General features: G+C 35.0%; 1 protein-coding gene across 5 annotated transcripts in view; it reads right to left on the reverse strand.

The window, feature by feature from the left end:
- The window catches only part of Mgat4c (MGAT4 family member C), a 187,077-nt gene that overhangs the window by 69,084 nt on the left and 94,730 nt on the right, over nucleotides 1-23,263 (reverse strand). For 2 of the 5 annotated variants that reach the window (XM_090357512.1, XM_090357496.1), the window contains exon 2: nucleotides 22,073-22,141. The exons of 2 other annotated variants lie outside the window; for them this stretch is intronic. In XM_090357512.1, the coding sequence (XP_090213638.1) occupies nucleotides 22,073-22,115 (43 nt within the window). In that variant the 5' untranslated portion in view covers nucleotides 22,116-22,141. The remainder of the gene's footprint in view (nucleotides 1-22,072; nucleotides 22,142-23,263) is intronic. One more of the 5 variants, XM_090357529.1, reaches the window with a different exon arrangement.

Consider the following 23,263-nt stretch of genomic DNA (forward strand, 5'->3'; position numbering starts at 1 on the left):
AAACAGGTACCGTATACCTACTGGTGTGCCAATCACTGAGGTTAAAACAAAGAAAAATTGTTTTCTTATATGGTTTCCACTATATACATTCTATTTCATCCTTGCAAAGGAATAAAATGAAGGAAACACTAGCTAATGATTGCCTGGTTCATTTATGACAAGGTATACAATTACAACTCTAGAATTGGGAACAAGATTAGGGTTTCAGTTTGCACTGAAATCTGGAAGAGGTGGGCCTTGTGAGATTATAAAGGAAGTGAAAAAGGCACAAACAGAACTGAGCTACCAAACTAGAAACCATTTCTGTCTGTTCTACTAACAAGGTGAAACTAAGAAGTGTAAATTAGCTGATTTCTAATTGTTCCAGCTTATAAGTAACAGAAATAAAAGAAATGTTACAAGTTAGTGGCAACAATGTTAAGAACAATCATTCAAATAAAATATTCCTGCAAAAGAAGAACAATCATTCAAAAACATTCTCCTAAGTCAAAGATGACATTTGTCAGAGATGATAGAAACATCTACCCTGGTCTGATCATGAAGGGTTTATTATATATATATATATATATATATATATATCAATATCATGCTGTATTGCATGACTATATACATTTAATATGTGCTAATTATAAACAATCTATTTTTGAAAAATATGTTCTTTTATGTCTTAACATTTGGAATTGGATATTATATGCCACTGCAATGTTTTGTTGACCTGTATACACCATGATTAAGTTTGTAAAATTATTTAGGCTACATTAATGATATTGTGACTGTTTGAAGGTATTGTGAGAATGCATAGAGATAGGGAAATGTTAAAAGAAATTATTATATCAATGGAGAACCATCTATATCCAAATTCTCTAAAGTGCATGCAAGAAACTTTTTGACTAATAATAAGAAAATTATTGTAGAACATCAAGGCAGTTAATGGTTAGAGACCAGAATTTAATTTAAGAGATACTGCAATTTCCTTAATATTATTGAGACTATTGAGACTCAAAACAGCTTTGGCTATGTAATAACCTATCAGGATAAGGGACTCTAATGTGTGTAATCTCTAGTGTAATATTAGAGTCAAAGTGCCTTGAAAAACAAGTGTTACCAATATATATGCCATGTTGTTCTTAGACAAGAGTATTAAAGTGGATTAGACATGGAAAACAGAACAAAGCAACATTACAGACAGGTGTCAGTCACCAAAATAGAAAATTGCAATACTTCATCAAGTTTCTACGTCTAAGAATGTTCAAAGAACTGTGGTTTGAATAGATGTCTTCAAAACCATCCTGGGAATATATTAGCAATAGTTCTAGCTTCAGATTTCTCATAGTAATCCAGTCTTCTTTCCTAGTATAGCTATGGGCTGGGACAAGAGAATAAATGTTCACTGCTTAAGGTATTTGGGAGAGAGGGAGACTGAAGAATGGTGTACATAACTTGTGGGAAATTAAAAATAGCTTGTGTAGTTGTTCAGGATCTTACAAAAACAAGACTTGAATTTCACAGATGATAACCAAGTCTGAGAAGAGTTTGATAACACTGAGCCCATTGAGAAGCATCTTTCTCAGAGGAGTTATTCAGCAATCAAGTGAATAAGGTCAAACATCTCATGAATGTCAGTCTTTATCTTTGCCTACACAGACATGAAAAAGTGCCCCTCAGAGACAGTGACAATAGAAAGGTGACATGACCTCATACCATGATTTCTAAGCTATTGGTAATGCTGAATGTCAAAAGTTTGTTTTTTAGACAATTATGGGAAATATAAATTCATAAACCAAAGGCCTGTAACATTAAATTGTATGCTTCTATAATATGTTGGAGAACGGATGGTTTATACATATTTTGAGGATTAACAAAGATTATTCTGAACGATTGTAGGCAATAAATGTAAAATTATGCTAAATAAAATGCATTCTCTCTATTTTGGTAAAATTACTAAGAGAGCTGCAGACTAGAAATGAATATAATTGTGTTACAAGACTTGGGGGCAGAATATTTCTATATTTTCCCAAACATTTTATAATCTGAAATCATATTTTTAGTCTAAAAAGGAAGTATGATATTAATAGAAGAACCATTTTCAGTGATAATATAGAATCATCATGTACTATAAATTGACTATAAAATGTGGTAATTATGAAATAAGAAAGCACATTAATAGTGGGACTCAGGAAAAGTAAATTTACACAATGAAAGATACTATTAAATAGTTTTTTTTTGTCTTTAAGTGGTATGGATGAAATTTGAGATCAAAGAAGACATAAAACATTAAATGAAAGCTGTATCAAATGAATAATTATTTTCAGAAAAAAACAGTATAAAATTATTTTCCCTAGAGTCTACATCTGTGATGCTTATACACTAGCAAGAGATTTGACCTAGGCCTATGGAGAAAAAAAGTCTACTTCCAGGCAAGGTTGATAAGAGCAAAACATTGAAGTTGTATTTTATTTAACAGAATATATTGGCAAATTATCTTATGCACGATTTGTTCTAAATCTGTATTCTGGAATGATGGACAGACTTTCATTTTCATGAACTCTCATTTTCAAACTCATTTTATTGCATAAAAATAAAATATTAGAGTAATAAAAACTAGGATTTAGAGAAAAATCACGACACCATTGTATGTTGCCACTCTAATTATGAAAGCAAAAGCTTTCATCTTACAATTAAATATATATTTTGTAACACATATTTAAGTGAAGGAATAAATGTGTGCCATGGAAATATTTTATTACATAGGGAAACATTTAACAAAATACAATATTTCATCATATGAATACATAGTTTATTGTTCATATTTAATGAAGCCTTCAGAGTTTTGGAAGATAACTTTTTCACAATGGTTATACATATGATTAATTTCAACATTGCATAGTTTTGATCATAGACATCCTGTTACAAAAAATAATAATTGAACTCTAAGCAACAAAATAATGGTTTCTCTTCTTATTCTTTATTCAGGAGGAATTTTGAAAGTGCATAAAAATTTGATAAAGACACAGTTTCCCAATGAAACTTGCTATTATAAGTCATGACATACCACCTTGTTGCTAGAAAATCAATACCATGTTTCTTTCCTCTGTGTGTGTGTGTGTGTGTGTGTGTGTGTGTGTGTGTGTGTGTGTGTGTGTGTGTGTGTGTGTTTGGGCTTGAATTCAAGACTGTGTGGGTATTCTTCCTGAGTTTTCTGCTTGTCTAGTGCTCTACAATTTGTGCCACACTACTGCTTTTTTGGTGTCAAATTTCCTGCCTGTATTGACTTGAGCTACAATCTTCAGATCTTGACCTCCTCAATAGCTAGGATTACAGACAACTAGGCTAACAGCATGTTTCTTAAGAGCATTATGATTGTTTCACAGTTCTGAAATTCAAATTTGTGAAGATATGAACATATGAATCAAATGCATCTATTTTAAAAATACATTTTATATAGCAAAGATTTTGTCCTTGTGGTAGAATGCTTGCCTAGCATGCACGAAGACCTAGGTTTGATTCCTTGGTTCCACATACATAGTAAAAAGCCAGAAGTGGTGGTGTGGCTCAAGTGGTAGAGCTCTAGTCTTGAGAAAACCCAAAGACAGTGCTCAGGGCCTGAATCCAAGCCAGGACTGGCAAGAATGCACTTTATATTAATTTTAAAAACCTAATACTCCATTGATTTTTGCATAATTAAAAATATAGCTTGATCAGGCAGAACAGAAGGATAGGTGTTGTCCATTTCTTCCCTTCATTTTGATAAAAAAAAAGTTGAATGCAATTTTGTCATTGTTATTGTCTTCAATACTGTGTAGTGTTTTTAATGTGACATCTTCATAAGATCTCTCTATACATTTTAGTAAAATTATAGTTAAGATATAATTGGAGTGTTTAAAATTTACATGACACTTTTCATCTTGTCTGTTAAATAAGTAATTAATCCATAACATCTCTACAGCAATGTGCAAGCATTTCATCTAACTTAATTAGACCAATGAAGAAAGTAAACATTATGCTACAGAAATATCAACATTGCAAGATGATCTAGTCTGAAGGAAGCAATTGCATTAAGCTCCTAATTAATCTGGGAGGAAATGCTCTGAAGTGGTAGAAGAAAAAATATCAACAAAATATCAACTTGGATTTAGAAATACTCTTGATAAACTTTCCCAACTTTCTCTTTACCCCCCCCCTCTCTCTCTTTCTGTTGGTCTGTCTGCATCTATCTCTGTCTCTTTCTTCTGTCCTTACTGGAACTTGAATTAGGGACTCAGGGATCTCTGCTTGCTCAACAAAGCTCAACTATAAGTTAGGCTTTTTCCATGCTTGATTATTTTGCCAGAAACATTTTGTCTTGGAAATTCAAATATCGAAATCAACCTCACACATAGCTGGAATGGAAGGGGCACTTCCACAGTAGTCATCTATTGTTTGAGATGGGGCTTTGTCTATGTTTTTCCCCTCAGGCCAGATATCCCTGTAGAAGATGAATAACTTCACAAACAATGGAGTTTAGAGTCACCGGGTCGAGGGAAAGGAAGTTCTAGGCATTAAATTTAACAACTAGTCAAATGTTTCCTCTCTTGCTAGGTTAATGGATGACTGCAATGATTATCTAGAAGCACTGAGCCACTGCTGTGGATCACTGGTGGGTTCTTTGTCTTCTGAATAGGGAATCAGCTCACTATTGAAGTACATTTTCACGTTATTTGTAGAGAGACTCCATAGCTGTTCTTTCTCAGACTTTCTTGTTCTGTGTGACTATATGATTGAATTCTACCCAGTACAACAACAAGCAAGGAATGAATGACAGCATCCAGGCCTGGCCCTTAAACCAAGCATTGTTTTCCTCCACTTGATTGGCTCTTCCTCATCTGGATGCAAAATTTTGCATTCTTCTGAAATTAATATATACTGATATGCATAGAGTTTTGCTGTGATATTTTTATGTGCTTTGATCAAACTCAGCCCTTGCTTTCTGTAGCTCCCCCATTTTCCCCACAATTATAAAGGAGTTTCTCTATTTGTATACTTACAAAGTACTTCAATCATATTGGCACCATCATCAGCTCTTAACTTGCATATCCATAATAAAAGAAATGTGCGTTTCTGGAAAATGACCATAATAGAGCAACTCTCCTGACCTAACTGCTCAATAGTATTCTGAAAGTCTTCAGCAATTTTGGTAAGTATGCATTTGGAATGTTCATTTCTCACCTTCATACATCCTAAAGATGACCCAAGCAAAACTACATAAAATTATGCAAGGATCAACACATGCTGGAATCAATAATCTAAAATTATGAATAAAATTCAAGTCAATAAACTCTACATTGTAGTTGAATATCATTTTCTCTGAGCAAGGGGAGTTTATTTCTGGGGTATTAGTGCATCAAGATGTTTTACTTAACCCAAATGGCTGTCCTTTATGGTGAAGGGTAGCATGCATGTATGATCATTGAGAAAAAAGAGGACATTAAATAACATGGCCCTGAAATGCTTGCTTCCATCCCCCATTATCTTTTGCCAGGTGAAGGGGCAATAAAAAGAATCAAAAGATTTTCGAGGGCTATCTTGAGGGCTACATTATACCTAATGTTACCTAGGAAAGAACTTGTCCCCTGAACATGAGGTAGGTCAGTTCTTATTAGCAATGACAGTCACACAAAAATAAAGCAATCTACCAAATCAATGATGTAATTGCTTACGTAGCCAGCCTTTGAGATCCTCCTTTCTGGAGCTGATGGAAAGGTACACATCCTTGTGCTATGGTGAGGACAATCACTACTCCAGCTTCTGTAAGATCATAGCACTCTGCAAGGCACTGTGGTCTTGCAGAAGTTACAGCTGAAATAATTAAATCAGCAATATTTGTTTGCACTGTTCCTCAGGGACCTTACCATACTACTCTGACATTCAACACTGTCAGTAAGTTTAACTTTCTGCTTGAGTCCCCTGTGAGAAGTTTCAAATAGTAAGGTATACTGCTATCCTCTGGGTGTGTTACTTTCTCAGAAACTCACCTTACTGCCCTAATACAACTAGGAAGTGACTATCATACTCCTCTATTGCACAAATCAAGTGTAACCTAAACTAAAAGTATATACTATTAAGCAGGTATCAAAGCCTTCTTCAGCTAAGGCAGCTAAAGCCTCAGAGAATCCCAAGTTCAAACTTTAGTCTCTAGAGTGCTGAGAAACATCTATATGTCACTGGCCTTTTGGGTTTGCTAATACCTTTTATTAAAAATATATTTAACTGTGGCCTGGGAGTTTGGCTTAGTGGTAGAGTGCTTGCCTAGCATGCACGAAGACACAAGTTCGATTCCTCGGTACCATATACAAAGCTGGAAGTGGTGCTGAGGCTCAAGTGGTAGAGCTCTAGCCTAAGAAAGCCCAAGGACAGTGTTCATGCCCTGAGCTCAAGCCCAGGACTGGCAAAATAAATAATATATATATATACATATATATATATATTTATATTTAACTGGGAGAAAACAAAGGAAGAAGTGACACTGTTCAAAAGGAAATATACTCACTACCTGACCTATGTAACTGTAACCCCCTATATCACCTTTACATCTTAGAAAATATACCTAAGTATAGTCTTCCAGAATATTTCTCTCAGAGCTTCACTTTATTTTTCACAATATCTAACAAATCTTTTAGATTAGAGAAAGATAGGATAACATGTATAGGATAACTGGATCTTAGAGCTAATAATACATATAATATATTTTGGTCTCAGTTATTTTAACTAATTAGCTGCTCAGGCAGTTGATCCTCATCTTCCAGTCCTCATTTAAAAATATTCTTGATATAATAAATGCTTCATTTGTTTCATAATTGAGTATATGTACATTTGAACATTCTTCAGTCCAATATATTTTAACATAGATATGTATTTCAAAGCACAAGTATCTGACTAATACCTTATATGATATGTAGTCTTTCATGGAATTTCTGTAATAATTTAAATTAATGACACATTTAGTATTTATTCCTTTATTATGTATGTTTTTGTACTCAAAGTGTGTAATGATTTCAAAGGTAATCAAATTCTTTAGATTAAAGTCAATAACATTTGCCTGAAACCAACCTACACACTTTTCATCATATTTTAAAGAATCTCTAGATTTACTAATGATTTCTAATATGGTATACAAGCTGCATAAAGGTATTACACATATGCTTAGATAATATTAGCGAGAAAAAGGTCTGCATGTATTCAGGGCAATGTTTATTCTTCCCACAATATTTTCAATGAATTTTACTTTTTGTGTCATTGTTTAGATCTTGATATTTATCTTAACAGACTCTTAATTCTTGATCACACTTGAGAAAGTTGTACTAAATGAGTGATTTGCAAGAGCAGATAGTTTTGATTATGATTTCTGATTAAACTATAATTAACTGTTAAGACTATCTTTAACTTAATGTGTAGAAGTAAAAAGTTTAGACTATATATTATATATTCAAGGTTTGAGACACAGCTTATATCAGAAATAACTAATATTCATCTGTACCAAGTACTCTGGAGTATGTTGAATTGAATTAGAGGAATAAATCTGTCTACTGAGTGCATTTTTTGAATCAGAGTAGGCAACATTAAACGCACTAAAAATTGTAAATGACAAAAATGGTTAAAATGAGAATAATTTCAAAATTTTGTTGGATGCTGAAAACCTACTTACCTAAGAATAGTTTTCAACTACGGTTTTTTAGGCCTTTCACATGTGTGTAGGTTCATGAGATTTTAATCCTGATTCTGAATTTAAAATAAAAATTGAAAGAAAGAAAGAAAGGAGCTGTATTCTGCAATTGACAGCAATGTTGCCAATGAATAGTTCAATGAATACTTTCTGACTTTATTTTGTGGTAGATGTAACATGTAACTTTTAATGGGGTGCAATGAGCAGCTTCGTGCCCAGAAGAGTAGGAACTTCCATTTGATCAATATAAATTGATTGCAAAATTCAATAACATTTAGTCCTGGCTTATTTGTGTGCTCTCTCTCTCTCTCTCTCTCTCTCTCTCTCTCTCTCTCTCTCTCTCTCTCTCTCTCTCTCTCTCTCTCTCTCCTGATCTAAATTTTCCCAGTGAATTTAAAGACCTCGACTATTACCCTGACCAGCTTTCCCACGATGTTATATTATAAAATAATTATATAATTTCTACTCACTTCCTTATAACTAAGATACAAATGAAAAACAGAGAATATTCAATTCAATTATAGCTACACACAAATAGAACCTGAATTGGTAAACCATACTAAAGTGACAATATATATATATTTACTTTTATTGTGGCATCTTTTGTTATTTTTATATAGATAGACTCAGTTTCTCTGTTGAATTTAAGTATGCCCTGCTTCACTGAAAAGTAAGTTCTTCTCTGATTTTTTTGTGACTCAGTGTCTCAAATCTGAAAATGAGTGGCTTTCTTGGTGGTATGCCTCATTGAAAATGTATAATTTTATTTCAAAGAAGAGAAAGACAGATTAAGAGATCGGCAGAAGATGGCGGCAGTTCAGTGTGAGTCTTTCTGAGCTCTGGCCAAGATACTAGTTCTAGCATTGTAGGGGAAAGCTTATACCCAAAGATCCATCCTAAGTAAGCTGTAGCACCACAGAGATCTTAGTCAGAGAGGAAAAAGGCAGAAAACTGGTGCAAGAAGACAGTGTGGAGTTGCACCAACTGCTAGGAGCTGCTGCGAAGACAAAGCCTCCCTCCTGCACCTGAGCAGACGGCGCTTCTCAGCAGCTCAGACCTGCCGGCTCCAGACAGAGCTAGACATAGCCTGCGTGAGCCCACAGCCATCACCCAGCCATGGCTCGGACCTGCCAGCTTCACAGAACCAGAAAATCCAGCAATTTGTGAGTACCTCTGTGCACGTTTCCACTTCTGCTCGTGGAATGGCATTGGGAAGGAAGCCCTTTCCCCACCAGCCCACAGCAGTGACATCTTGACTGCTGGCAAAGACCCTGCCAAACCAACTGGAGCCTGAGAAGTGCTGCTGCCAGCACCATCATTCAAAAGGGCAAAGGTTTTCCCAGAGGCAGCTTAGCTGGACATCTGCCCCCAGTGCTAGCAGAAGTTCCTCCTCTTGGGTGGGGCCACACTCCTGGTAAACAAAGCCTCTCAGAGATCCACTGTTTTTTTTTCTTCTGCCCAATCAAGCAAACTGATCAGAAAAACCGCAACTGCAAAGCCAAATCGCAGGAGAATATGATTTTTTTTTTTTTTTTTGCCAGTCCTGGGCTTGAGCTCTTTTAAAGTGTTTGGATCCTGAATTTGGTGGAGACACAAGTTTCATGCCCCTCATTCCCCCAAAAAGCTGAAGAATACCCCCACTTTTTTTTCTAACTTTTTTCAATTCCATTTTTATGTGTTTTATTTTCACCATTTTACCTCCATCCTTTTTGTTTAATGTTATGATTCTTTCCTTTTTTTCCCCACTTTCCTTCTGTCATTGTGGTCATTCCTAGAAACATAGTGACAGCACTGGGTACAGACTGGATACAAATTATATTTTTATTGATTCAGTCACCTGCTTTTTAATCTGTGGATACTTAACCCTAGTATTTCTTGTCTCAGAACTCACAATTATGTGGGATCTCCCCCCACCTTTTTTATTCTTTTTCTTTTTAAAATTTTTTTTGACTTATACTTTAAAATTTTTTCCATCATTAATCTCTCCTATACATACCTTCCTCTTTTCTTTATATATTCTTATTTCTCTTCTTATTTTCATAAGTTTTATCTTTTTTTTCTAAATTTTGTACTCAACTACTTTACCTTTCTATCACATTAGGGCAGTTATCCTTAGGCTAACCCTTTTCTTCATTACTACATTAATCTTACACTCCTACATTACTCTTTGCTTACCTCCCCTCTTGTCTTTCATACCATTTTTCTATCTCTGGCACTCTGTTCATCCTTCAACTTTTAAAATGCATGATTCTACAGTTGATGGTTTTTGAGCAATACTGTATATCTAGGAGTTCAATTATACTATAGGTCCAGAGGGACTTAACTGCAAAAGAGATTGGATTCAGGGGGGGGTGGTTTGGTCATAAAATGGTGACCAGTGGTGGTACTAGATTTGTCTGTAAGTGGAGAGAGAGAGAGAGAGAGAGAGAGAGAGAGAGAGAGAGAGAGAGAGAGAGAGAGAGAGAGAGAGAGAGAGGGAGAAAGTGATAGTACTAATATAAAACTATGAACATCTATTGTCTGGCCAGCTAAAGAGCTCTAGGTTGATTATATCTTAAAAACTGTAATCTTGTGCAGTATTAATCTTGCTCCCATTTCCAAATTGGCAGAACAAGAAACTCAAGAAAAATGTCAAATCAAGGAATAGCATATGCCACCCAATATAAACAGGCAATGGAGCAGTCAATGACAAAACTAGAGGAGAGTCCTATAAGTGCTACACAAATGCAATTGATAAACATGATTAATGACAAGTTTGAAAAAATACAGAAAGAGATAGGTGAGGAAGCCATATCTACATGAGATGAAACCATAAAGAAAGTGATATATGAACATGAGGAAGCCATAAAGGAGGTCATAATAAAGGATTTTCTTGAATATGAGGAAGCTAAACAGAGAAAAATGGACCAATTCATAGAATCCACAAACAAAAAGGCAACTGAACTCCAAAAAATATCCAATGAGAGTAAAGCTGCTGAGCTAACCACTCAAATTGAAATCAAGGAGTTAAAGAAGTCCATACATGATCTAAACAAGAGATGCAAGGCATCAAAAATGAGCAATTGGAAGGAAGGGAGAAGAAGAATAAAGTAGAAAGTAATGATAGCAGGTTAGACAAGGCAGAAGAGGGAATCTCCTGGCTTGTAGATAATCTAGTTGGTATAGAGAAAGAACAGTAAATGAGTCACACCAAATCTAGGAAATATGAGAGAATGCTTCAGGGGTTCAAGATATGATTAAGAAGTCTAATTTAAGGCTAATTGGTATTGAGAAGGGCCTGGAGAAAGAGGTCAATGGTATTGGAAATATACTCCAGTGAATCATCTCAGAGAACTACCAAAATATCCAGAAGGACAGGCCCATCCAGATACAAGAAGCTTTTAGAACCCCTAACAGACCTGACCAGAAAAAGACATACCACCACCACATTATAAACCATACAGGATCAATAGAGACCAAAGAAAGGATCCTCAGAGCAGCCAGGGAGAAGAGAACAATCACTTACAAAGGAAAACCAATCAGAATAACCCAGATTTCTCAGCTGAGACCATGAAAGCAAGAAGAGATTGGAAGCATATATGTCATGCTCTTAAGACAAATAACTACCAACCAAGAATACTGTACCTAGCTAAGCTCTCATTCATAACTGGGGGAACAATAAAAACGTTCCATTCCAAGGAAAAGTTGCACCAATATGTAGTAACCAAACCGGCATTACAGAAAATTTTCAGAATTGTTCTACACATTGAAAACCAACACGAACTTGGTACTTTCAAAGAAATAGCACCTAAAAATCATAGCAGCTAAGTACGGCAAGAACTGTCAAACCACAGGTCCTAATGAAAGATTTTAAAATGGCAGGAACTAGTAAATACTTTTCTATCCTAACCCTCAATATCAATGGACTTAACTCTCCAATTGAACAGCCTAGACCATCTAGTTGGATCAAAAAGCAAGATCCATCATTCTGCTGTCTTCAAGAGACACATCTTGCCCCCAAAACAAACGTTTTTTGAAAGTGAGAGGTGGGAATAAAGTTTATCCAGCTAAGAGCCCACATAAACAGCATGGTGTTGTCATTCTCATATCAGATAAAGTAGACTTGAAACTAAAATTAGTGAGAAAAGACAAAGAAGGTTATTACATACTCATCTAGGAGGACATAACCCTCCTAAATATCAACACATCTAATCCTGGTGCACCGAACTTCATCAAGCAAACTGTACTTTCACTAAAACCACGCACAGATCAAAACACAGCGATTGTTAGTGACTTGAACACACCACTCTCACCGATGGACAGATTAACCAGGGAAAAACTCAACAGAGAAACCTCAGAATTGAACAACTGTATAGACCAACTCTATCTAACAGACATCTGCAGATTATTTCACCCAGAACATCACAATATATGTTTTTTTCAGCAGACCACATTCTAGGGAATAAAACAAACCAGTGCAGATTCAGAAACACTGAAATTATTCCCTGCATTCTCTCAGACTACAGGGGCATCAAATTGGAACTGAACATCAATCTCCACCAATGAAAACCCTGTAATTCCTGGAAATTGAACAACATCTTCTTGAATCACCAATGGGTCATTGAGGAAATCAGAACAGAAATTCTACAGTTTATGATATTTATCAAAAAGAAGCACAAAAATACCAGTTCCTTTGGGACACAGCAAAGGCAGTAATCAGAGGAAAATTTATAGCTCTGCCAGCTCCCATTAACAAATTGGAAAATGTTGCACCTTAAGCTCTTGGAAAAAGAATAACAAACCAAACCTAATCCGAGTAGAAGGAAGCAAATTATTAAAAATCAAAGCAGAATTAGAGTTCAAAAAACTATAGAAAGAATCAACAAAACAAGGATTTCCTCTTTGAAAAAATTAACAAAATTGACAGACCTTTACCAAATCTTACCAAAAAAGAAGGGAGCATACCGAAATAAACAAAATCACAGATGAAAATGGTACTATCACGACAGAAATTACCAAGATCCAGAACATCATAAGGGAATACTTTTCAAAACTTTATGACAAGCAATTTGAAAATCTAACAGAAATGAATTTCTAGCCAATATTAACATACCCACCTTGAACCAAGGAGACCTAATCCAACTAAACAGACCTATTTCAAGCACTGAAATAGGAATGGCAATAAGAGACCTCCAAAAAAAGCCCAGGGCCAGATGGATTCACAGCTGAATTCTATGAGGTCTTCAAAGCAGAGCCCACCAATACTCCTCAAGCTCTTCAACAAATTGAAAATGAAGGCCCTTTGCCAAACTCATTCTATGAAGCCACTATAACCCTCATCCTCAAACCAGACAGAGATTCATCAAAGAAAGAGAACTATAGACATTTCTTTGCTGAATATTGATGCAAAACTTCTCAACAAAATACTAGCCAACCGTCTTCAGCAACTCATCAAAAAATTATACACTATGATCGAACAGGATTCATTATAGGGATACAAACCTGGTTCAACATACACAAGTCAATATAATTCAACACATCAACAGGAGCAAGGACAAGAATCACATGATAGCCTCAATAGATGCAGAAAAGGCATTTGACAAAATCCAACACCCCTTTATGCTAAAGGCTCTGGAGAAACTAGGAATCCAAGGAACTTTCCTCAATATAATAAACGCTGTGTATGACAAACCTACAGCTGGTATTATACCTAATGGTGAAAAGCTAAAGTCATTTCCTCTAAAATCAGGAATGAGACAGGATTCTCACTCTCTACACTCCTCTTTAGCATAGTATTATAGTTCCTAGCCAGAGCAATAAGGCAAGAAGTAAGTATAAAGGGGATCCAAATAGGGAAAGAGAAAGTGAAACTTTCCTTCTTTGCAGATGACATGATTCTGTACTTTTTTAAAAACCCTATATACTCCACTCCCAAGCTGCTTGAGCTGTTTCAAAACTTTTGGAAGGTAGCAGGGTATAAAATTAACCCTCAAATATCAACTGCCTTCCTCTATGCCAACAATGAGAGTAATGAGGCAACAATCAGGAAAGCAACTCCTTTTGCAATAGCTTCAAAGAAACTAAAGTACATAGGAATTAACTTAACTAAGAATATAAAAGACCTTTTTGATTAAAACATTAAAACCCTGAAAAAGGAAATCAAAGTAGAAGTGAAGAAATGGAAAAATTTCACATGCTCCTTTATTGGAAAAATGGCAATCTTGCCAAGGGCTGTCTACAGATTGAACACAATACCCATCAATATCCCAATGCCATTCTTTAAAGAAATAGAAGAGGCAATCCAAAATTTCATATGGAATAATAAAAGACCCCGTAGAGCAAAAAAAATGGTAGCAGAAGAACAATGCAGGAGGAATTTTAATACCAAACCTTAGACTCTATTACAGAACTCTAGTGACGAAAACAGCTTGGTACTGGCACAAGAACAGGCCTGAAGACCAGTGGAATAGAACTGAGGATGCAGATATTAACCCACAGACCTATGGCCACCTATTCTTTGATAAAGGAGTCAAAAAAATAAAATAGAAGAAAGACAGCCTATTCAACAAGTGGTGCTGGCAGAAATGGACCTGCAGAAAACTAAACTTGGATCCTTCTTTGTCACCCTGCACCAGGATGAACTCCAAATGGATCAAAGACCTTGAGGTAAAAGCTGATACACTGAAAAACTTACAAGAAGGAATAAGAGATACATGAGGTCTCCTTGGCACAGGTTGAAACTTTCTTAATAAGGACTCAGAAACATAACATATCAGAGAAAATCTTGATAACTGGGACTGTATTAAACTGCAGAGCTTCTATATGACAAAGGACATATATAGCAAATTAACTAGAAAGCCTACAAAGTGGGAGAAGATCTTCACCAACCATACAACAGACAAAGGCCTCATATCTAAAATATATCAACAGCTCAAAAAATTGAATCACACCAAAAGTAATCTCCAAAGAAACAACCATCCCATTAAAGATGGGCCAAAGACATAAAAAGAGTCTTCTCTGAAGAATTACCAATGGCCTATAGTCACACAAAGAATTGCTCAAAATTTCTGGCCATAAAAGAAATGCAAATCAAAACAACTCTGAGATTCCACCTCACTCCAGTTAGAATGGCCAGGATCAAGAAATCTAATAACAACAGATGCGGGAGGGGATGTGGCCAGGAGGGATCATTTCTATACTCTTGGTGGGAGTGCAAACTCATTCAACCACTATGGAAAGCAGTATGGCAGTTCCTCAAAAGACTAAACATAGAGCTCCCCTATAACCCAGCAACTCCATTACTTAGAATTTCCCCAATCATCCAGAAACAAGGACATACTAAATCCACTAAAACAGGATGTTCATTGCAGCACTATTTACCATAGCAAAGATATGGAACCAACCCAGATGCCCTTAAGATGATGAGTGGATCAATAAGATGTGGTATTTATACACAATGGAATTTTATGCTGCTGTCAGAAAGAATGACATTGCCCCATTTGTACGGAAATGGAAAGAGTTAGAAAAAATCATATTAGGTGAAGTAAACCACACCCAAAAGAACATAGGCTCAATGGTTTCCATCATTTTTCATAATCAGTAGAAACTTTGAGCTCTCCTAGCAGAGATTTACAGTAGAGCAAAACCTAGATACATAAGGCCATATAGAATGTTGGTAAATGAAAAGACCTCCAGGATAGAGAAACCAAATCCATATAATGAGTGATTGTTGTCCTTAATACACTGTTATCTCTCATCTCTTTTGCTGTCCCTTGGTTATCTCATATTGTTACAGTATTTTACCTTTTTATCTGATATACTGTATATATGCTTATTTGGTTATTTGAAATAGGATAGGGATGAGGGAAAAACAAAATGAGGAGCAGGGATGGTGGGAGGGAAATGGGGACCAAGACATGAGAAAGGGTATCAGTGTTTGTGAAGTAATGCATCTTCTATCTGGTGAATACTATGTAACCCTTATATAAATCACATTAAAAATATATGACAAAAAGAAAAGCAAATTAAAAAAAGAAGAGAAAAACATAGATGCTAATTCATTTCTGCTTAATTCCAGCTATGACATTCTACTTGAAAAAGGAAAATTTTGTAAAACTTTTTGTAAACTTTCTGTAAAAACATTAATTAAAACTAGAATACACAAAGAACTCTTGCAAATTAGCAATAATGAAACTGCATCTAACACTAATAGGTTGTGGCTGGGGTTGTGGCTCAAAGAGCAGCATAGTAACTTAGCAAAAGCAAGATCTTAATTTCAAATCCTAGTTTCAGAAAAGAAAGCAAAAAAAGGGAGACAGACAGAAAGACAGATTGGGAGGGGAAATGGAATAAAAGAAGAAAAATTACCATAGCAAAGTGGCGGAAACTGGGAACTTAAAACTCACAGAATGAGAAACTTGAATGGCTAATATGCATACAAAGTATATTCACTATGTAAGTAGTAAAAACAAGAAAATCTTGTAATTAACATGATTAAATCACCAAAGGTTCAAAAATGCAATGGTACGAATGTTCAGTAATATTTGGAATAGCATTGATATTGGCAATGAATCTTTTCGTAGAAAATACCATGATTTCTGTTTAACATAAGTACATTTACACTTCATAATCAAAAGAGCTTTAATGTATGTTTCAGATAAATTTAGGATTTGGCCCATGGTTTGAGGTGGATACATTGGATATAGTCCAGGTGTCTGTGTATAAGAAATATGCTAAATGCACACACATATCAGTAACAAAATGAATGCAATGCACAGCTAATTTATAATAAAAATTCCCTTCAATTAAACTATATAGAAATAGAAATTCGATCAGTGGTTACTAAACTTGGTAGTAGATATGGGAAAGTAATTCAACAAGTTACATTTTTGCATTGAAAATGATGTTCTACATTTAGATTATGGTGAAGGTTCTTCAACTGCATGTATGCTAAATTTAATTAAAGTGTGCAATAAGAATAGATTACTTTGAGATTTGCACATTTTAATTAGGGTGATTAAATTCAGAATAAAGAAGGTAGGAAATGATATTATTATATTGCTACTATCTTTTTTTCCAAACGTACACTTTGATTTTCAAATACTAATAAAATCCTCACATATTTACTAATGACATTAGTGAGCTTTTATTTCTTTATGAGAAAGTAAATAAGAAATTAGAGTAAGGCCCAATAAAATAGTATGTATATAAGAAAACAAGCCTAGTATGTACTAATAATGAAGAACCTTAGCAAGACCAGCATTGAGCTGGGTTACTAAGGAGATGAAAATATAGCAAGGGTCAAAAATAGTGTTAGAGCCATGCTCAGAGGCTCACACCTGTAATCCTAGCTACTCAGTAGGCTGAGATCTGAGGATCAAAGCTCAAAGCCAGCCTGGCACAAAAGGACTTGTGACTTGTATCTTTAATTAACCTCTCTAGAAAACAGTAAGCAGGGCTTGGCTCAAGTTTAGGGTGGTTGAAGAGCTCAGAGACTGCGCCCAGGCCGAGTTCAAGCTCTATGATCCCCACACACAAACACACAAAAAATGTTAGACTGAAACCTAGATATCATAAAAATATTACAAGAAGATTTTTCAGAACCCAATTTGCCATGCTTCTGGCCTTGGCCAGGAAAGCAAGAAAGAAAGTTAGGTTCTGTAACTTGGAAATGTGTCTTATAGATGAGGTAAGAGAATATGAATGCAGAATACACAGCTAATTCCATCTCAAAAAATCACTTTCATAGTAAAGCTGTTTCCACTGTTTCTGAAAATTGTACTATTATAAAAAATACATATAAACTTTTTAGCAAAATGTATTAAATTTCCTTACCTTGTAAGTAAATAACCTCAAAGATGCTCTGATAATTAGTATAAACTTTGTGAAGAAAAATAGAGACTTTAAGTCTATTCCTTTATTTTTTCTTATGGCCTATGTATGCAGTTTTGCTACTAAAAAGGGCATGTCTCTGATATGCTCTGATCCAATAAAACTATCTCTTTTTTCAATTATTATCTGTTAAAAAAGTAGTTAATATGTACTAAACAGATTGAGTAATTCACTCATTTCCATTTGACTAAAATTCTTTGTATTGTTGTCTAGGAAAGTTTTAAGGGCATAAGAACAAAGGGATAAATACCACAACATTTTAAAAAATTAGCAACTTTCTAAATCAGGGTATTTCTTAAATTTCTGGTCTCCTTATTTATAAGCAAATTGCCACTTGCCTAGTGCTCTAATGCTTTGAAGGCATTTGGAAATTTATTGGAAGCATACTGCAAAAAATGAGATCCGTTTTACGATTTTCCCTATCTACATGCATGGGAAGGCTAAGAAAAGTTATTTTACAGAAATTCCTTATAAATTTTACCAGAATTACTTGAGGAGAATACCAAAGAGTTAAATCAATTGTCATTGCAATGGCTTATTACACAATTTACAAGGCAGGATATTCTTAATGAACTCATTTTATAATGTTATTTAAAACACTGAGGAAATATTTATGAATGTGCTTCATAAGAAAACAAAGTTTAAATCCTTGGCAACTTTTGAGAATTTTTAGGTAATTCAAAATGCTATGTCTTACTAAAGAGCAAGAACAATTATTAGCAGAAATTCACTAATATTTTTGTGTGGTATATATAAAAACAACTAAAATGTATTTTTTTGTGGAAAGAAGGTAAGGTAAACAATTTATAAGCCTAATAGATTTTCTTGTTCACTTTGTATATATAAACATATGTTATGTTAGACATTTCAATTTCCATTTCTCTCAATTTTGAGAAGAGAAAGCCTAATATCATTGGTAAAATGAATTCCAATTAAAATACATAGAGTCCAAAATTCGCAAATGATAACTATTTTCTTTTCACATATTATAGCTTCCAAGAGATTAAAATAATACTATTTTTCAATGATATTGCTGAAATTGTTCATATATATAATTGAAACTTAACATTTTACTTAGTATTTTGACAAATATCATGAGACTATATAACATAGCCATTATCTCTCTCAGTTTCTAAAATGTTAGCCAACAAAAGTTTAAAGGTTTTGTGCTTTGCCAAATTACTGAATGATTTTGTTAGAAACCTTATTCTGCATTACAGCACTATTTACCATAGCAAAATATGGAACCAACCCAGGTGCCCCTCAGTTGATGAGTGGATCAACAAGATGTGGTATTTATACACAATGGAATTTTATGCTGCTGTCAGAAAGAACAACATCACCCATTTGTAAGGAAATGGAACGACTTAGAAAGAAAATCATATTAAGTAAAGTTAGCCAGACTCAAAGGAACATAGGCTCAATGCTTTCTCTCATTTGTCCTAATCAGTAGAAACCTTGGGCTCTCCTAGCAGAGATTTACAACAGAGCAAAACATAGATACATAAGGCCCTATAGTTTGATACTAAATGAAAGAACCTCCAGAATATAGAAACAAAGCCATATAATGAGTGATTATTATCCTTAATGTACTATGTTAGCTCTCATCTCTTTTTGCTGTCCCTTGGCTATCTGATATTGTTACAGTATTTTACCTTGTTATCTGATATATTGTATATATGCTTATTTGGATATTTGAAATAGGATGGGGAAGGGGGCAAAGCAAGATGAAGGGCGGGGTGGGGAGAGGGAAATGGGGACCAAGACATGAGAAAGGGTATTAATGTTTGTGAGGTAATGCACCTTCTATCTGTAACCCTTCTATTAATTACAATAAGAATATAAAAAAAGAAACCCTATTCTAATATAGTATGTATTTTTCTGCAATAAACATTTATGCACTCAATGATAAACCTCCACTTCCCCAGGATTTCCCTTTATAATCCCAATCTTTTGTGCCTGATATTAGTGTACCCCATGTCTGTCTGTCTGTCTGCCTCTCTCTCTCTCTCTTCTTTCTCCCTCCCTCCCTCTTTCCCTCCCTCCCTCTCTCTCTCTCTTTCTCTCTCTATCTCTCTGTCTCATTTTCACTAATGAAACTGGTAATAGTTTTGGACCTCATGGCATTTTTTCATGTAGTTACAGCTTCTCAACTACAAAAGAAAATTAGAAAACTGCTGAGTGTTGTAGATATTAATGGTTGTTACAAAAGTGTAATGAATGGCTCTTTTTCTGGAGATTTGTTAAGCTTTTATATCATTATTCAAAAATGACTAATACTTTCAAACACTAATGCTAATATCCAAGGCTGGAGTGATGGAAAGTGGAGATTCACTGGCTGAGAGAATGCATCTTGTCATAGACGAAGGTCTTGTGGCTAGACCACAATGACAAAATTCTGCTGAACTTAATGGAATAAACTTTTCTGGGATGTGTTGTCATTGTGTGTCATGGCAGTAGCAAATGACACTTTTATAAGAGTAGATTTTCTAGCCTATAAACTGTCCAAATTTGGAGAAAGTAATGACATCAAATGTAATATCTAACTATACTTCATTCACCACATCATATATATTTTACTCAAGTTGCAAGCAATAAATTTAAAATACATTCTATATAGGGTCTCTCTATTTGTTGTTCTTTGGCAAGCAATAGAAAAATGTAGAGTTTTTCTTTGTTTTGAGAAGATTATTAAATGAATATTGGCTAGGTTCAGAATCGCAGAATCTCATTGTTAAGAAAGACATAATTGAAGCTGGGGTGTAGTAACTCACACCTGTAATCCTAGCTTTTCAGGAGGCTGAGATCTGAGATCAAAGCCAGCCAGGGCACAAAAGGACCTGAAACTCTTATCTCCAATGAACCTCTAGAAAACAGGAAGTGAGGCTTAGCTCAATTGTAGGGCAGTAGCCTTGAGCTGAAGAGCTTAGGGAGAGGGCCCAGGCCCAGTTCAAAGAAAGAAAGGACAAAAGTGAGACATTAAGTGAAGTTACTATAGGTTTATCAGGAGTCATAGAACAAATGTTGTTCTCAGTAGGAACCACATCCCAATGTATTCTTTGAAATCTCTCTGAGTTAAAAATGGAAGTTCTGGGGACTGGGAGTTTGGCCTAGTGGTAGAGTGCTTGCCTAGCATGCATGAAGACTCAGGTTCAATGCCTCAGTACCACATACATAGAAAATAAAAAGCCAGAAGTGGTGCTGAGGCTCAAGTGGTAGAGCTCTAGCCTTGAGAAAGTCCAAGGACAGTGCTCAGGCCCTGAGCTCAAGCCCAGGACTGGCAAAAAAAAAAAAAATGGAAGTTCTGGAGAGAGAAAACCATTTGCATTAGCCTTTCTGTAAGTTTCAGGCAAAGGCCGATGTATGTAATTACCCAAGGGGATCTTGAAGCAATATTATACACATATATAATAAGAGAGACAAAAACAATGTTCAGAAGAGAAAAGTCATGAGTTAAAATGAGGCTTTGAAGATCCTTCATAATGACTTCTTTTTGTCCAATAATCACAAAATTATACTGTCTACATAGATTGTACCAGAGGGCAAATGCCTTACCTTGCCAGTAAAGAAAGTTTAGTGCCTTAAAATGTCTAAGTGAGCATAGAAGGTACAAACGTGATGACTAACTTCAGGTTTGGACATCTAGAGGATTAGGAAATGCATTTATTACAAAATAAATGCCAACTCTTTGATGTAACCCACTTCACTAGACTATACAAGAATGTAGAAGAAGAATACAGAAGAAGTGTAGTTCTGGCCTCTTTAAAGTGGTACAGAGATTTATGTCATGATAACAGAATTGTTACTGGCTTTGCATTCTCAGAGACTGACATTCTTAGAGAACTTGATTCTTGATTCAGCAGTGTTCTTTAAAATGTTGATTAGTAGAGTCTATAAAATACTCTTGTTGTAACTCTGTTGAATGTGGCAGTCATGTATCCATTCATTTCAAAGATTACTAAATCTTTGATTTGTTCCAAGTGGCATTGTAGAAACAATGGCTATAATTTTTTATAAATGACACAAAGATAAACTAAATTCTGCCATTATGGGCATTTCATTCTTATCATTTTCAGTATCACCATTGGGTGCTCTATTTTAACATGGCCATTTATTGATAGTATACACCTTGATCAGAGTTATTTCCTCCAGATATTTCACCCTCCTTCCCTGCCAGTCACATTGAACTTCCTCATTCTATATTCATACATGTACTTAGATTATTACAACAGCATTTATAAGCTTTCCACCCTCTACTGATTATCCCTAATTCTACTACAACCCACATCCTAGGCCAGGCATTCTTAGAGTTCTTAGTTTTTCTTCTGTTACATGACCTGTTAATTTTTCAAAGTCTTTCCATCATGCTATGTCACTACTGGAATACAGTGTTTTAGCTAGTCTCATTTTTGTTAGTTATCTTACTTATGTTTACATATATAATCTTTGCTTAAAACTAACATCACCATAAGAAACAGAATAAATTACCTATGTCCTTCTTACCTAGGCTTACTTTGCTTAATGTGATGTTTTCCAGCTCATCCATTTCTCTGAAAATTGTATAACTTCATTCTATTTTATGAAAAAATAGTTATGTATAGATAAATATGTATATGTACATATATGCATACATATACATTTATTATATATATGTATATTCTATGTGTTCTTGATTGCTTACAGGTTATCCAGATGGTTTCTTTTTCATATATTTTTATTGCAATTAATAGAAGGGTTAGATTATATTCACCAGAAGGTAATTATAATATAATCTATGGATATATTCATAGGTGTATTACTTCACAAAAACTGGTACCCTTTCTCATGTCTGGACCCCATTGCCCTCCCCCCACCCCCACCCCTCATCTTGTTTTCCCACCTTCCCTATCCTATTTCAAATAACCAAATAAACATATATACAATATATTAGATAACAAGGTAAAATACTATAACAATATGAGATAACCAAGGGACAGCAAAAAGGATGAGAGATAATATAGTACGTTAAGGACAATAATCACTCATTATATGGCTTTGTTTCTATATCCTGGAGGTCTGTTCATTTAGTGTCATATTATATGGCCTTATATATTTAGGTTTTGTTCTATTGCAAATCTCTGCTAGGAGAGCCCAAGGTTTCTACTGATTAGGACAAATGAGGGAAAGCATTGAGCCTATGTTCCTTTGAGTCTGGCTAACATCACTTAATATGATTTTTTCTAAGTCTCCATTTCCTTACAAATGGAGTAATGTCATTCTTTCTGACAGCAGCATAAAATTCCATTGTGTATAAATACCACATCTTGTTGATCCATTCATCAACTGAGATGCATCTGGGTTTGTTCCATATCTTTGCTATGGTAAATAGTGGTGCAATGAACATTGTTGTGCTTGTGGATTTAGTATGGCCTTGTTTCTGGACAATTGGGTAAATTCCAAGTAATGGAATTGCTGGGTCATAGGGGAGCTCTATGTTTAATCTTTTGAGGAACTGCCATACTGGTTTCCATAGTGGTTGAATGAGTTTGCACTCCCACCAACAGTGTAGTAGTGATCCCTCCTATTCAGATGGTTTCTATAGCTTGTCTATTATTAATAGAAGTAATAATAATAATAATAATAATAAAATATGGGATTGTGAGTGCTACTGTATTTTGTATACTTACCTAAATGTCCAAGAGTGTTATAACTGGT

The sequence above is a fragment of the Megascapheus bottae genome, chromosome 2 (genome assembly GCF_031878675.1).
Source record: "Megascapheus bottae isolate mThoBot1 chromosome 2, mThoBot2.hap1, whole genome shotgun sequence".
In the NCBI taxonomy this organism is placed as follows: domain Eukaryota; kingdom Metazoa; phylum Chordata; class Mammalia; order Rodentia; family Geomyidae; genus Megascapheus; species Megascapheus bottae.